Raw genomic sequence first — 14,341 nt, 5'->3', positions numbered from 1 at the left:
GGATGAGGGAAGAGACGAGACAGTTGACTCCATGTATCAGAAGGCTTGATTTATAATATGATAGATAAGATATTATCTATATAATTATTTTGCTATATTATTGATTATGATATGATATATAAGATATAAAAACTATACTAAAAGAATAGAGAGAAGGATTTCACTACAAAGCTAAGCTAAGAATAGACAAAGAATCTGTAAACTAAACTCTTCTCAGACCGAGACCAGCCGGACAGGTGAATTGTGATAGGCTCTTAATTGCAAACAGTCTGACGGGGCCAATCACAGATTTCTCCCCGTTGCATTCCACAGCAGCAGATAAGAATTGTTTACAATTTGTTCCGAGGCCTCTCAGCTCTCAGGAGAGGAAAAATCCTAAGGAAAGGATTTTTCATAAACCATGTCTGTGACAGGGCTCCTTGCCATCAGGGCCACCAAGCAAACACTGACCCCCAGCCCCAAATCGGACTCGCTCCCCCCATGCCCACCAGCCCCAGGGTGCTTGTGCAGAAGGAAGGCTCTCCTCTGAGAGTGCAGTGGCACTGTGCCCCCCAGAACGCCCTGCACAGCGTGCCACCAGCACCCCAGGGCACACCCTCCACACCACTGCCCAGCAGCAGCTGCCCAGGGCATGGCTGCCTGATACACAGCCAGCTAGGCAGAAACAAATTCACCCCAAGGAAAAAAACTCCAATAAATAAAACAGTTAATAAACAAACAGTTAATGCAGACTGTCTTGCTAGTTCTCACTTGCTATTTATTGGTGTGTTTTCATTAAGGACTCTATTTGGCACATCCAGGCATTCTTTTACAGAATCCAGATGAGCTGTAATTTGTTCACCGTGTTAATTCTGTCTGATCTGTGCACTTCTCAGTATTAAAAGAAGTTTAATTAAAGAGAATTGAGTGTTAATTCTTGCATAAGTGAATAGAGCGTCACAACAGAGTTCAGCTTAGGGAGAGATGTCTGTGCTCACACATTACACTCTGGGGCTTGTGGAGAATTCAGCATTGACATGGACATTGTAACTTTCAGGTGTTCAAACCATTCAAATCACAAATCAAATGAGTGAAAAGAAAAAAAGCCAACTACATAAATCAGTCCATCTCTGCTTCACCTGCTGGAAAATTATCCTAAATCAAGCTTACATTAGAACAAGTCCCAAAGCAAGAAGAACTGGTCTGTATGAGTAAATACAATTACATTTTAAATGCACTGATTTTACCAAGATGCATAAGCAGATGTTGGCACACCTTACTTTAATCTTTCTGAATAAAACAATAACAATCAAAACTGAATGAAGGATTTGCATGTGCAAGCTACAAGCACAACTGAATCAAGGCCATGGATCTGACATGAGTACATGCACCTTGAAGGACCGAGTCAGTAATTCTGTGCTTTGAGCATGCACTGTGTAAAAACAAATGTTGCAACAAAATAATTTCTCTCAGTTTTATTTGGTTTGGGTTTTTTTTTTTTTCTGTTAAGCAATAGATTTACAGTTTGGTTGGGTTTTCAGCTTAAAAAACCCCCAGCAAACCTTAACACGTGGGACAATGAGAATATGTATGTCATGAATTGTAATACCACAGTACCTGGTTTTTTCCTCTACATTACAACAGAACCAAACTTCAAAGACATTTCACATACCTGCTAACCATAACCCAGTCAGATGGCACAGATGATTTCTGGGAATTCTTCACTTCTATCAAAAACTGAAACAACAGAAATGTAATGTTACACACCATGGGAAGTCAGGAAGACCAGAGAATCAGAATCATCATTTATCCAGAAACTGAAACCACCAGAGGAAAACTGTGACAGTCTGGAAAAATCCCTTCGCCCAGGATTTTTCTCCTGGGAAGCTGAGGAGCCTCAGAGAAAAGGAAACAATTTCTATTCCATTTGCTTCTCCTGTATCTTGCTGCTTTGGAATGTGTTTGGGGATTGTTCACCCACAGGTGATTGTTCCATTGCATTCTGGTGTGAGTTGTTTTCACTCTTTGGCCAATCAGGGCCAGGCTGTGTTGGGATTCTGGAAAGGGTCAGGAGTTTTCATTGTTATCTTTCAGCCTTCTGAAGTATCCTTTCTGTATTCTTTAGTATAGTTTAGTATAGTGTTCTTTAACATAATATACTGTGATAAAGTAATAAATTAGCCTTCTGAGAACATGGAGTCAGTTTCATCATTCCTTCTTTTTTCAGGCGTTCCCTGCAAATACCATAGAACACAATGCTCAGCCTGAAGAGCAGGAGCAGCCCAGAAGGGAATGTTCTTCTCCCCCAGAAGAAGCTGGGGTTCTGACACACATCACCCTGGTGCACCTGCAGGACTCCAGGGCAGGTTTGAGTGGGCTGGGGTCAGACAGGGAGGCACGGGCACCAGCAGCAGCAGTGCCAGGGTGCTCAGTGCCCTGAGATCTACGTGTTTGTTCCACATGATTCATGTCAGTCATCTCTGTAACAACAGCCTGAGGCCCTGGGTGTCAAGGATTTGAGGCAGTCTCACGTCACAGAATTCAGCTGGAAAACAGATTTCCTGCAGAGATTAGGTTAACACAGAACCTGACCACATTTATGGAAAGCCACAAGACCCATGTCGGGCAAAACTTCTCCACTGTGGCTAATGGGATTTAGATAGAAACTTCCAGAGGAGCCAGGAGTCATCCCCAAGAACAAGCAAGGATAACAATCCTAACACAGGAACAGAGCAAGGACAGGGGGCACTAATTCTCAATTCACCCAAAGCACTTCCAAGGCATTTCTCTGTGGTGAAGGAGCATTTGAATTTCACATCTATCAGGGCACTACAAGAACACAGGAAGAACAAAACATATAGATCTGAGGAAGAAAGAGCTCAAATCAAATAAATTCCTGTCCTAGCCCTGTGTTCTATTTCTACAACACAACTTTGTTGCCATTACTTCCATTCCTCTGGCATCTCTCTTTCCCTCACTGACCACACTCCCTGACCCCCTCTCTGCTGCCTCTTTTGCTGTCTGTTGAACACTCACACCAGATGCCATGAAATAAGAGCAATCCCCAGCCTCTGCAGCTCCTTTCATCAAGGCACCCAGACATCTCTCTGCCAGCAGAGGTTTCTGCCCTGCTGCAAAGGCCTCCTCTCTGAGATGTGTGCAGTGACTGCTGCCTCTGGAACCACTTCTCAGTACCTCCTGGGTGCTCTCCTCTCTTTGATCAGTTCCTCTCATCTCCTTCACTTCACACAGATGGCAGCTATTAACCCAGCTTCCCTGAGAGAAACCTTTCAGATCCTGCTCTTCCCTGCCTCAGACAATACTCACACACACTTTTCCACTTTTCCTTTGGATTTCAGCCTCTGTGCTGACAGCCCACCCGACTCCTGGGCCACGTGTTTCCTGTTCTCAGCTTCACCCTCAACAGGAACATCCAACTTCAGGTCTTTATCAAAGGCTGCTGTCTCTAATTCATCCCTTCCCTCATTTTCAGCAGTGTCTACTTGCTCCCTCCTGTGTCTTTTGGATCTTTCTCAGCTTCCAAAGTGCCCCTCAGGCCAATTCCAGCCCACTCACCCACTCCTCTCTTCTGCTCACACCTCTCATTCTGTTTCCTAGCTCCTTTCTTTCCCCACTTTTCTGTTTCAGAGCATTTACAGAGGACTCAGCAGAGCTACCTGACTGCTCCTCTCAGTTTCCCCACAAACGTGGCAGGGTCTGCTGTCTCTGTTTTTCACCAGGGACCCTCTCAGCTCGCTGGATCACATCCTGCCCACTCCTGTGCAGCATCCACGAGGAAAAGCTCCAGCCCAGAACACCACTTCCGAGAACTGGAACTGAAACAACACTTACCACTCTTTAATACTGTTCCCTCTTCTCTCCCATCTTTCAAATTACAGTCTGACTCAGTACTCAGAAATCCTTTCAGCATTCCTTAAATTAACTAAATGCTGTGCTTCCTGGTTCTCTGAGAGTATTCCAGTACTTAACAGCCGTACAATTAACCTTGGAAGTATATGTTTGTACGCAGACAGAAAAGCAAAGCATTACTGAACCAAGTTCAACTGCACTAATGTGCTTCTATTATTTAAGTCACTGAAGTGATTGACTTCACAAATAAAGGAGTCACACGGCAAGAAAGCTGCTCTTCAAAGTTGTACAAAAGATTAGAGTCAAATGCCCTCATGAAGCCCACACTCAGTGAAGAGAGCTCCAGCCAGGCCCGCTTTTAAGCTATTTTCTAGGCAAGGATGGGTACAGTCATACATAATAAACCCCACAGTACCTCTTGACCCGAAACTGCCACGTACTCTGCAGAAGGGTTCTTAATCTGTTTACGAATATCTGGCAGATGCAGGTGGATTTTAGACAGCACATCCTGGATCTCCTCCTTTTTCTTTCGGATGGCAGGGAAGTCTGTCAGGTCCTTGAACAACTGTGTTTTATCTCCAGTCCTGCCCGGAAGGAAGGCAAGGTAAAATCATGGTAAGAGGAGAGAGAGGTACCTCAGTCCTACCAGCTGCATCCTTGCTTTGTTATCTTGGTTTGTGGGAACACTGGCTCAGTTCTCTTCTGAGCACAGATTTTCAGGTGCTTGGTCACAGCAGAGCCCATTTACTGGAGCTGCTGTGCTCCCCTCAGGAGCAGGGAGAGCAGCACTCTGTACAGAGCACCCCAGCTGCAGTGAAAGGTGAACCTTCAGGTGATTTCTGCATAACAGGAACACAGATTTCCAACTCATTTAGAATCTGGCCAAATCTGGGCACATTTTTGGTAAGGATTGCATGGAAAAATCCCCCCATGGAAGTAGAATGCCATCAGTGCTTTCCCTGAGCAGCTTCCTCCTTTTGTCCAGAAAAGAATACCCAGAATACTTGTAAGCACATGCAAAACAATGCCCTTTTCTAATTTCACTGACAGAAAACATGACAGGACTGTTTTGGCAGCACTAGCTCAGGTCAGGATTGAAACCTGAAACAAGCAATGACATTGTAATGGTTAAAACTGGGAAGCTGAAAGAGCAATTACAAATACAGCTGGCAACAAAAATAGCAAAAAATTTAACCTACCCTAGCAAGTATCAGGCAAACAATAACAAAGCACTGTGATCAGCCCTAAGTTAATTGCAAAATAAACTTTGCCTTTTAGAGCCAATACAGAACTCTGCAAGTTAATGATATAATTGCTTTGAAACCTAATATGTGGAGAGCAAGTAATTAGCCAACTGTAAGTATTACAGCATGGAAGTAATAAAAAAACCTAATTTTGTGCTTACTCCACTGCCCCTTGGCCTGCCAATGGAGCTGCAGCTGGAGCCAGTGGCAGGCAGGCAGCACAGAGCTGAGCTTTGGCTGTGCACTCCCTCCTCACTGGCATTACATAAGTGACTGTGAGGATGCCATTTTAAAGTACAATACTAATTTTTAGAAACGATTTCGTGCTAATTAGACCAGTTTCCATGGGAATGCAAGGCAAAAAAAAAAAAAAAAAAAAAAAAAGCCTAGTAGCCAGCAGCTGATTGTGAAGACTGTCACTCCTATGTGATGCCTACCAAAAACTGTGACATTGACAGTTTCAAAAACACAAATCCCAAAATCTCAGTCTCCCTGCTAAAAAAACCCAAAAACCTGGAGAAAGGGACACTTTTGAGAACAATTACAGCATTTTATCCACACCTCACAACAAAAATAACATGTGATGCAGTCTGTGCTCAAGCGTGTGTGTGCATGGATGGATGTGAGGAGAAGCCAAGATTTTGATGAAGGAAATGTTTTTGAGTAAAAATAATGCCAGCACATACATCTGAGATATATAAAGGCCAGAAAGTAAGTTGGTTTAATCATTCTGAACAAATGTAAATACAATATACCCATCCTACAGATCATTTATATCTTGTGTACTATTCTAGCCCTTGTTAGTACAGTGGCAGAAGAAAACACCCCGTGTTTTGAAACTACCTACACTAAATCTGGTATAATTTAGATTGGTATAATTTAGATACAGTCTGTTTTGGCACAAACTGTCACAACTATAATTGGGCACCAGGCATCAGCAGAAATCTCATAATCCCACCTTGCCATTGGCCAGAGGAAATCCTTCTGCCCCTCTCAACTTCTAAATTTAGACTCCTTGGGTCCACCTCTAAATCAGAGGCAAATGATGTTCTAGGCTTCCATTCTCAGATTTATTTTTCAATCTCAGTTTGGAAAAGATAAAAGGCTTTTTATAAATAGAGTGGATTTTTTTTTTCTGGTCTCAGTGTAAAAGTTAGGACCATGCTGACCCCATATAACAACACACTAAAGTCTCTGCCACAGCCTCAGCAAAGAATCCAGGGATGACAGAGGAGGCAGCAGTGCTTCAAAACAAACAGTACACAGCAAAGAATTCAGAGATATTCTCCAGTATAATCTGTATTCATTCCAACCTAGCACCCTCTTCCTCTGTCTTTTTTTTTCCTCATGGACCAACAATGGACATAAATAAGAGAAAAAAGTGCAGACAGCTTTGATGAAGTCTCAGAAAAGCAGTGGAAGGCATATTGCTGACAGCACAGCTGCCCCTCTGCTGAAGGGCAAGCCTCTCTTCAAAAGGAATAGCTTCCCTTTAAAAAAAAAAATAATTAGAAAGCTGTTAAACCAATTAACATAACGCAAGACGTATTTTCCTGCAAATTCATCACCCAAAACAGGTGAGAAACTTTCAAAAACTCATTCAGCCTGAGGCAGACACCCTCTGGGCAAAATACTGCTCCACCTTGTTTAACTTTACACAAGGAATGCAAGCCACAGGTAACAACAACCTCTGCTTTAACTAAAAGGAACTGAATAAATAAATATTAAATAAAAATATAAAACTGAGGTGTACTACAGACAGAGCACAGTTTGCACAACTGAGCACATTGACTCAGGAAGGCTATGAGGCTCAGCAGAACCTTTTCTCTACTTACTTGGCTGCTTCTTCATTAAGGATCTTTAGATACTGCTTCACTGGGGAGAGGAGGTCTGGGATTTCCAGCAGGGCATCCTTTAGCAGAGGAGACCTCAGATGGGACTGTATGGCTGGGACACAGGCTTGAATGTCCAAATGCAGGCGAGACAGGGTGCTGACTATCAGGAAGAACTCCTGGGTAGAGCACTGAGAAGGGAAGGAATGTCTGAATCACTACAATCCATTCCGTTTTCACCAACAGGTTCTTCTGCTTTTTCAAATTGTGACAGCACGCAGATGAAATGTATGCACAGGAACAAAGCTGCACCATCCTGCCCCACTAATCAGGGCAGTTAATTAACCACACCAACTGTCCCATCCCTTGTCCTCAGGATGTTGTCAGGAGCTGATCTCCAGTGCTCCTGTTGCTGGGGGCAGCTGGGCACACACAGGCAGGAAAAGGGGCAATAAGGTACAAACAGCAAAAAGCCAGGCTGGGTGATGTCAGGAGCACCACACCTTGCCCTCATGGCCCTGGGCACCCCAGGGCTGCCCTGGTGGGGCAGGGATGGAAAGGCAAGGTCAGACAGGAGAGACTGGGAACAAGAACACAGGGAGGAAAGAAAAAACACCGGAAAAGGGAAACCCAGCACCCTGTTTGAACCCTGCTGACAGCTTGGGCTCTGCCAGCCGTGCCTGAGCAGGGACAGGGGACACACCAGCCCACTCCTCATCCTCTCCTCAGCACAAGGAAAGGTTGTCCCACCTCATCCAGGCATCTGTGGGGTTGGGCTGTTTGTCTCTGTCCCCACACACGCTCAGGATGGTTCTGGCAGGCTGTGTCTCAAAAGATGAGTCTGGACTCCAGGGTTTTTGGTCTTCAGAATTATTATATCTTATCTATAAAGTCCCTTCTCTGCCCGACTGGGATCTGACCAGCAGGGCAGCCAAAGGCACTCTGACCACCCCCAAGGCGGGCACAGCTTTTATAACAAAAGCTACGTATATCAGATTTACCTTTTATCCCCAATACCTGTCACCCTCGTCACCAAGTGCACCCTCACCCCAGACCAATCCCCAAGTGCCAACACCACAGCAGGAGATGGATGACAAGAAGAAGAAAGAAGAGCCTTGTGACCTGCCTTGTTTCCTCCATCTTGTCTCCATAACTCCCCTGTACCAAAACCCCCAAATCTGGGATTTACCCTATAACTACGTTTTTCCCTTCACCATTCACACCCGAGTGATTCCCACAGGTTCCATCTCTTCATACATCGGTGGCACAGCCCCAGATGGATCAAAATCCATCCACCAAGTGCTTTTGGCAACATTCCAAGGCCCCCGAGCCCCCCAAGGGTTCTCTCAGTAGCTCTGGACATCAGTAGGGATGGGCTGGGTTCCCACAGCATCCTGCAGAAGGGAACGTCCCCGCTGGGGCCAGGCAGCCAGAGCCGTGCCAGAGCCCTGTGCTGTGTGCCAGCCACAGGGCAGGAGCACGCTGCCACCCTCCAGCAGCTGCTCAGCTACAGCCCCAGTTCTGCAGGAGAACCTCCTGTCCATCCTGAGCCTGGCACTGCTCACCTACAGCCCCAGCCCTGCAGGAGAACCTCCTCTCCATCCTGAGCCCTGTGCTGGGGGCTCTGGCTGCTGCCCAGGGCCAGCACGCTTTGTCACACTCAGCTGCTGCTCAGGGAGGGCTTTCTGGGCAGTGTCAGCCCTGGGCACACTGTGCCAGTGCCCAGGGGCAGGGCTGGCACTGCCATGCTCCCTGGCTGTGCACTGCACAGGTGTGGCGTCGTCCACAGGGGTCCCAGGATGAGGGAAGAGATGAGAAAGTTGACTCCATGTTTCAGAAGCTTGATTTATTATTATATGATATATATGATATTAAAACTATACTAAAAGAATAGAGGAAAGGATTTCATCAGAAGGAAGCTAAGAATAGAAAAGGAATGAATAACAAAGGTTTGTCTCTGACCCAGACAGTCTGGGCAGCTGGGCTGTGACTGGCCATTAATCAGAAACAACCACAGAGACCAATCCCAGATTTCCTCTGTTGCATCCCACAGCAGCAGATAAGAATTGTTTGCAGTTTGTTCCTGAGGCCTCTCAGCTTCTCAGGAGGGGAAAAACCCTAAGGAAAGGATTTTTCATAGAACATGTCAGTGACACACAGGGACACCCAGGCCTGCACACACCAGGACTCCCAAACCTCAAAGAATTCAGAGTCACACTCCCAGCACATTCCAGCCCAGGAAAGTTTGTTTAAGGTTGTCCATATAAATTTATGCTGGTATTTTTTCGTCTTTCCCTGATCTGTAGAAAGATTCCTCCTTTAGCCTTCTGAAATTCTCCCTTCAGGCAACAGACAACACTGAAAGAAAACCAGTTTATTTTCCTCACCTGGGGATGCAAGGAAGGCATATAAGATATAAGATATATAATATTCTTTGTCTGCCATATCTTACTGTTCCAACCCCTTTTTTTTTCCCTCTCTTCTACCACAGCAACCCATAATTTAATTTCTGGACAGGATTGTATGGTGACCAGCACAACACTGCTCACTCTGAGAAGAGGCAGTGAATCACTATTTCATAGAGCACATCTACAATTTTATTTTGTCATCTTTTCAATTTCTTCCCTAAAGCAAACTTTTCTTTCTCTTCCTTCCCAGACTCAAATGCAAGAGCCAAGGCAATTCTCTCATTTATTACACTGCAGCTATTCCCAAGGAATTCCCAGTGCACCCAGTGAAGAATCAAGTATTAGCCAAATGCAATTTAATTTTTTTTTTTAATTTAAATGCAATTTAAGTCCTCCACAGGCAGGACTTCAGGAGGGCCACAAGCACTGCACCCTGAGTATTTCTGGAGAACCTAAGCTCATCCATTTTACAGAACCACAGAGTTCTGTGGGACAGAGGAACCCATTGGGAGGTTTCCCTGCAAATGCTCCAGTTTTCCTGTGTTATTTTCTTTTTGCCTGCCCTCAGGCCTACATATTGGTGTGCTTACCACTAACCCATAATGCAGCAATGATCACCATGTAAAAGTGCTATCAGACAGCACCACTTTCCTTCCCATTAAAATATTCCAAATGTCTCCAGTTGTACTCCTTTGTATTACACTAACTGCACTGTTTCTTTGCTGTTAACACCCTTTAAATACCTCTAAGCCTTCTGTTCTCCTTTAATCATCAATTTAACCAAAAAAAAAAGATCTTTTAGTCTTGCTTCATAAGTGATCCATTATTCTGCCTCATGAAAACTTTGGGTTTCCTCTGCACTGGCTGCAATTTATCATCATCTTTCTGATAATCTGGGACGTACTGCCTCTATCTTATATCAAAATTAAACAAAATAATAAAGGAGTAAATATGTCAACAGCGTTTGAAGTCAAAGCACAGAGGAAAGGCCTGAAACTGTAAACAAATGATAAATCCCAGCCTGGACTCCAAGTCCAACACAACACTTTCTGCCTGAGTGCATCACCATCACCCCCCAGACCCGTGAGGATGAGGGATAAAACCCTGCCAGGCCTCTCCAGATGTGCCCAGGAGGCCCCTGGAGGCAGAAGGAGCAGATGTGCACACCCAGGAATGCATCAGCTCCTCAGGGGGCTCCTGGGGTGGGGCTGTAGCTGTTCTTTTTGTAAAGAAGGAAATAAAGGGCCCTGACCAGTGCCCCACCTGTAGGAGTGTGGGAAAGGGAGATGGTGGAGGGAACACCTGGCTGAGGTGCCTGCAGCAAGGCTGGTGAGGCTGCTGAAGCTCAGGCTTCACCAAGAGGAGAAAGCTGCATTTCCAGGCACCTGAAACACCTCTTACAGTGATGAGGTTTGTCACAAGATGGATAATAAACACTCTCAGGTTCCTCATGGCAATCCTGGTGGCCCACAGGGCACTGCAGGAGTCACCTAATGAGGTAAAACCCCCTTGGTTCTGTGCCTACAGACCTCTGGAGAAGGGGAAATCACCGTGTTCTACTGCAAACAGCCCTGCTGAACAGTGTCACACCCAGAGTGGGGTGAACACAGCTCTTCCCAGTGCCCAGTCAGTGCTCCTGCTCCCCTCACTCCTGGCCAGGGACCCTGCAGGACTTTGCAGGTGGAATTTGATGTCTCCCCTGCAGAAATCCTGCCCTAAGCAAACAGATAACTTGGCACAGACACTTCCAAATAGCTCTGACAATCTGGGCTCCACTACAGTGGGACTGATTCCTTTCAAATCCAAGGCAACCTCACAAAGACACACACTGTTATAAACTAGGAGCTTTTCAAATACAGTAAAAATTGTTCACATGAAGCAGGATTAACAGTCTTGCACTCACAGAAGAGTCTCACAAGCTGATCCAATGCTACTTTTGAGGCCTGCTTTGGACAGGACAGCAATGATAGCCACAACTTCTCTGGCACTGCAGAAGCAGCCTCAGAGCTGACAGTGGTGCCAAACAATAGTTTCAACCAGCAGTTTATCAAACTGTCCTGAGAATGGCTGCAGGAAAGATCACAGAGATCTAACACCCTCTCAGCAACACAGACAGCAATTCAGCCCTGTGTGCATTACTGAAATTGTTCCCAACAGAGACCCACGGCCAACAGCCACTAACCACTTCCAACTCCAACTCACAAGCATTTCAAATTTAAAAAATATGGGTGTCTAAATGCAACAGACCTTTATCACTCCTTTCAAATTGTAATTCCCACCTTTATCTCTTTAGCATAGGGAGCAGACTTTGGTTTGGGAGAAATGGGGTATTTAATTTTAAGATTATTAAGTCCCCTTATTATGACTTTATATTAATCAGCTTAACGGGGAACAGTTTGTCAAATCAGCATTTAGCATTGCAAACCTGAAAATATCTGTGATGCAGACTCTTTAAAAGATTAAAAGTGTATTACAAGCAAGATGTGCATGATATTACCATAGTAAGAAAAAAAAAAAAAGTAAAAATTCAAGGTAGATGCAAGCTGGAGTCAGAGGGTTATCCTATGGGGAACATGTATGGGATACAAATAGTAACTAATTTCTTGGGCATATGTAACTGGCATTCATTTCACACCAGAAAAAGCAAGCCAAAATCCAAAACCATACCATTTTTCTCTGAATCTTCTGAAACTCACACCCTCTCCAATGAAATACCAAATGTACCCTCCAGGGAAGGCACCACTGAGCAATTTCAGCACCTGGCACCCAGGTGAGCTGCAGCCTTGTCCTCTGAGGAGCCTGACTGTGTCCCAAACCCAGGGAAATATTCACTGAGAACAGGAAGGCGAGTCCCTCGGGGAGGCTGTGGGCACACAGGCAGCACACACCCCCTGCAGCACCTGCCTGCTCCACTCTGCTCAGGTGAGCAGGCAGGCAGGGGCAGCACACCCTCAGAGCCTGATCCACACCTGGACAGGTGTTCCCAGGTGCTCCAAGGGAACTGAGACTGAGAGAGAGCTCAGGGGCAGAGCAAACTGAAATGATGCTTTACTACACGTGGTGGTAAGGTGTCACTGCCATATTTTCTGGATAAATCCCCTTGCCCAGGACTGTTCTCCTGGGAAAGGGAGAAGTCTCAGAGAAAAAGAAAACAATAATTATCTGATTGCTTCTCCCATGTTTTGCTGCATTGGAATGTGTCTGGAGATTGTTTATCCAACATGTGATTGTTTCATTGCATTCTGAATTAACTTAATGACCAATCCCAGTCCAGCTGTGTTAGACTCTGGAGAGTCATGAGGTTTTCATCGGGATCTTGTTAAGCCTTCTGTAAGTATCCTTCCTCTATTCCTTAGTTCAGTTTAGTCTAGCATTCTATCATATCATATCATATCATATCATATCATATCATATCATATCATATCATATCATATCATATCATATCATATCATATCATATCATATCATATCATATCATATCATATCATATCATATCATATCATATCATATCATATCATATCATATCATATCATATCATATCAGCCTTGTAAGAACATGGAGTCAGATTCCTCTTTCCTTCCTGCCTCGGGGGACCCTGAAAATACCACAGTGAGGTCTGATTACTGCTCCTCCTCCTTAGGTAAACAGCTCCCCTCTAATCTGTTTTGTACATCTAATGGCCAATTGTTATGATAATTCCTTTGGTGATTGTGCTTTGGTCGAAAAAATGTTTATTGAGTGAAGGGTACAAATAAGATAAACACTTATGGGTTGAGCCTGTGTAAATATTTATCTTCTGAAACACACTGAAAACACGGGCATGAAAACAGCAAGAAACATCAGGCTGGCCCTGCAGGACACATTTCTGGAAGTGCAAACGGCATGTTTGCTCTGTACTGGCTCTAAAACCTGCTCAAACATCGGTCACTGACCCTCTTCTGCCACACTCCAAGGCAATAAAAGTCTCCACTTTAACTGAGGTAGAAAAGGAGGGTGCTGCCATTTGTATTTCCCACTGATGACAGAAGGAAATGCCTGTGGTGCAAATTGAGATGGGTGATTTGGTGACTCCCCTCCGAGCACCACCTCTGCCACCAAGGTGATTCTGCACCAGGCTCTGCTGAGACAAAACTCAATGTCACAATTCAAAACTCCCTGTCTCTCAGACTCCTCTGCAGTCAGCTTCTGAGAGCTGCCCCAAAGGGTTCCCCCACTCCATCTCCAGCCACCCTTCCCCTCCCAGAGAGGACAGAGGGGAGTGCAGAGCACTCCTGCCTGCTGAGGTGCCCAGGGCTGGACCTGCACACCCTGAGAACACCAACCCATCCTTGTGCAGCAACTCCTCTCTCCATGGCAGCTGCAATACTGCTCTTGCCTCCTTACCCCTCCCTCAGTCCTCTCCAGGCTGGGACAGAATCCCAGCTGAACTGGGACCCCATGGTAGCACCTCATTCCCACTGTAAAAACACTGGTCTAATTCCAGAGTGGCTGTACCTGGGACCAGTCACATACAGTGGCTTGGCTCTGGTGGTTTGGTGAGTCTGGATTGGGTGGTTTGAGGCAATGGGACCTTGAGAAGGGCCAGGTTAACAACTCCCAGCCTGAATTATGCTGTTAGATATGACTTATTAGCAGCCTTTCAAACAAAAAACCCCAAAATCTCGGAGTAATTCAGACCAGGAAACAGACAGTGATGTCCTTGACCACAAGAGTTCCCATCAGGATGCTTTGCCTTGCAGACCACTGTTCTGGCTGCATTTCCTTCTGCCTTCTCCAGAGGTTACTGGTGCACAGGCCTTTGCACAATGCAATTCCTGCAGGGGCTGACCTGAATGTAAAACACATTCCAAAGAATGCTTAAAATGACTGAGACACCCCAGCCATCTGTGTGCACTGCAGATGCCCTTGCACAGCACACCTCCTCACACAGTGCCTTCACTCAAGGACAAAGGGCCTGGAGGAAGGAAGACATGCTTGTCACATTCACCTACTTTTCCTGCAGCTGACAC

The 14,341-nt window shown here is 45.3% G+C and overlaps 1 protein-coding gene across 6 annotated transcripts in view; it reads right to left on the bottom strand.

The window, feature by feature from the left end:
* The window catches only part of MSH3 (mutS homolog 3), a 102,006-nt gene that overhangs the window by 25,835 nt on the left and 61,830 nt on the right, over window positions 1-14,341 (bottom strand). For 5 of the 6 annotated variants that reach the window (XM_050987450.1, XM_050987453.1, XM_050987452.1 and 2 more), the window contains exons 14-16: window positions 6,929-7,116; window positions 4,265-4,433; window positions 1,652-1,716 (exon numbers count right to left, since the gene is read on the bottom strand). In XM_050987450.1, the coding sequence (XP_050843407.1) occupies window positions 1,652-1,716; window positions 4,265-4,433; window positions 6,929-7,116 (422 nt within the window). The remainder of the gene's footprint in view (window positions 1-1,651; window positions 1,717-4,264; window positions 4,434-6,928; window positions 7,117-14,341) is intronic. The other variant, XM_050987455.1, reaches the window with a different exon arrangement.

This window comes from Serinus canaria, chromosome Z (genome assembly GCF_022539315.1).
Source record: "Serinus canaria isolate serCan28SL12 chromosome Z, serCan2020, whole genome shotgun sequence".
NCBI lineage: Eukaryota > Metazoa > Chordata > Aves > Passeriformes > Fringillidae > Serinus > Serinus canaria.
Note: the sequence above shows the minus strand (reverse complement) of the source record. Positions and strands in the feature narration are given on the sequence as shown.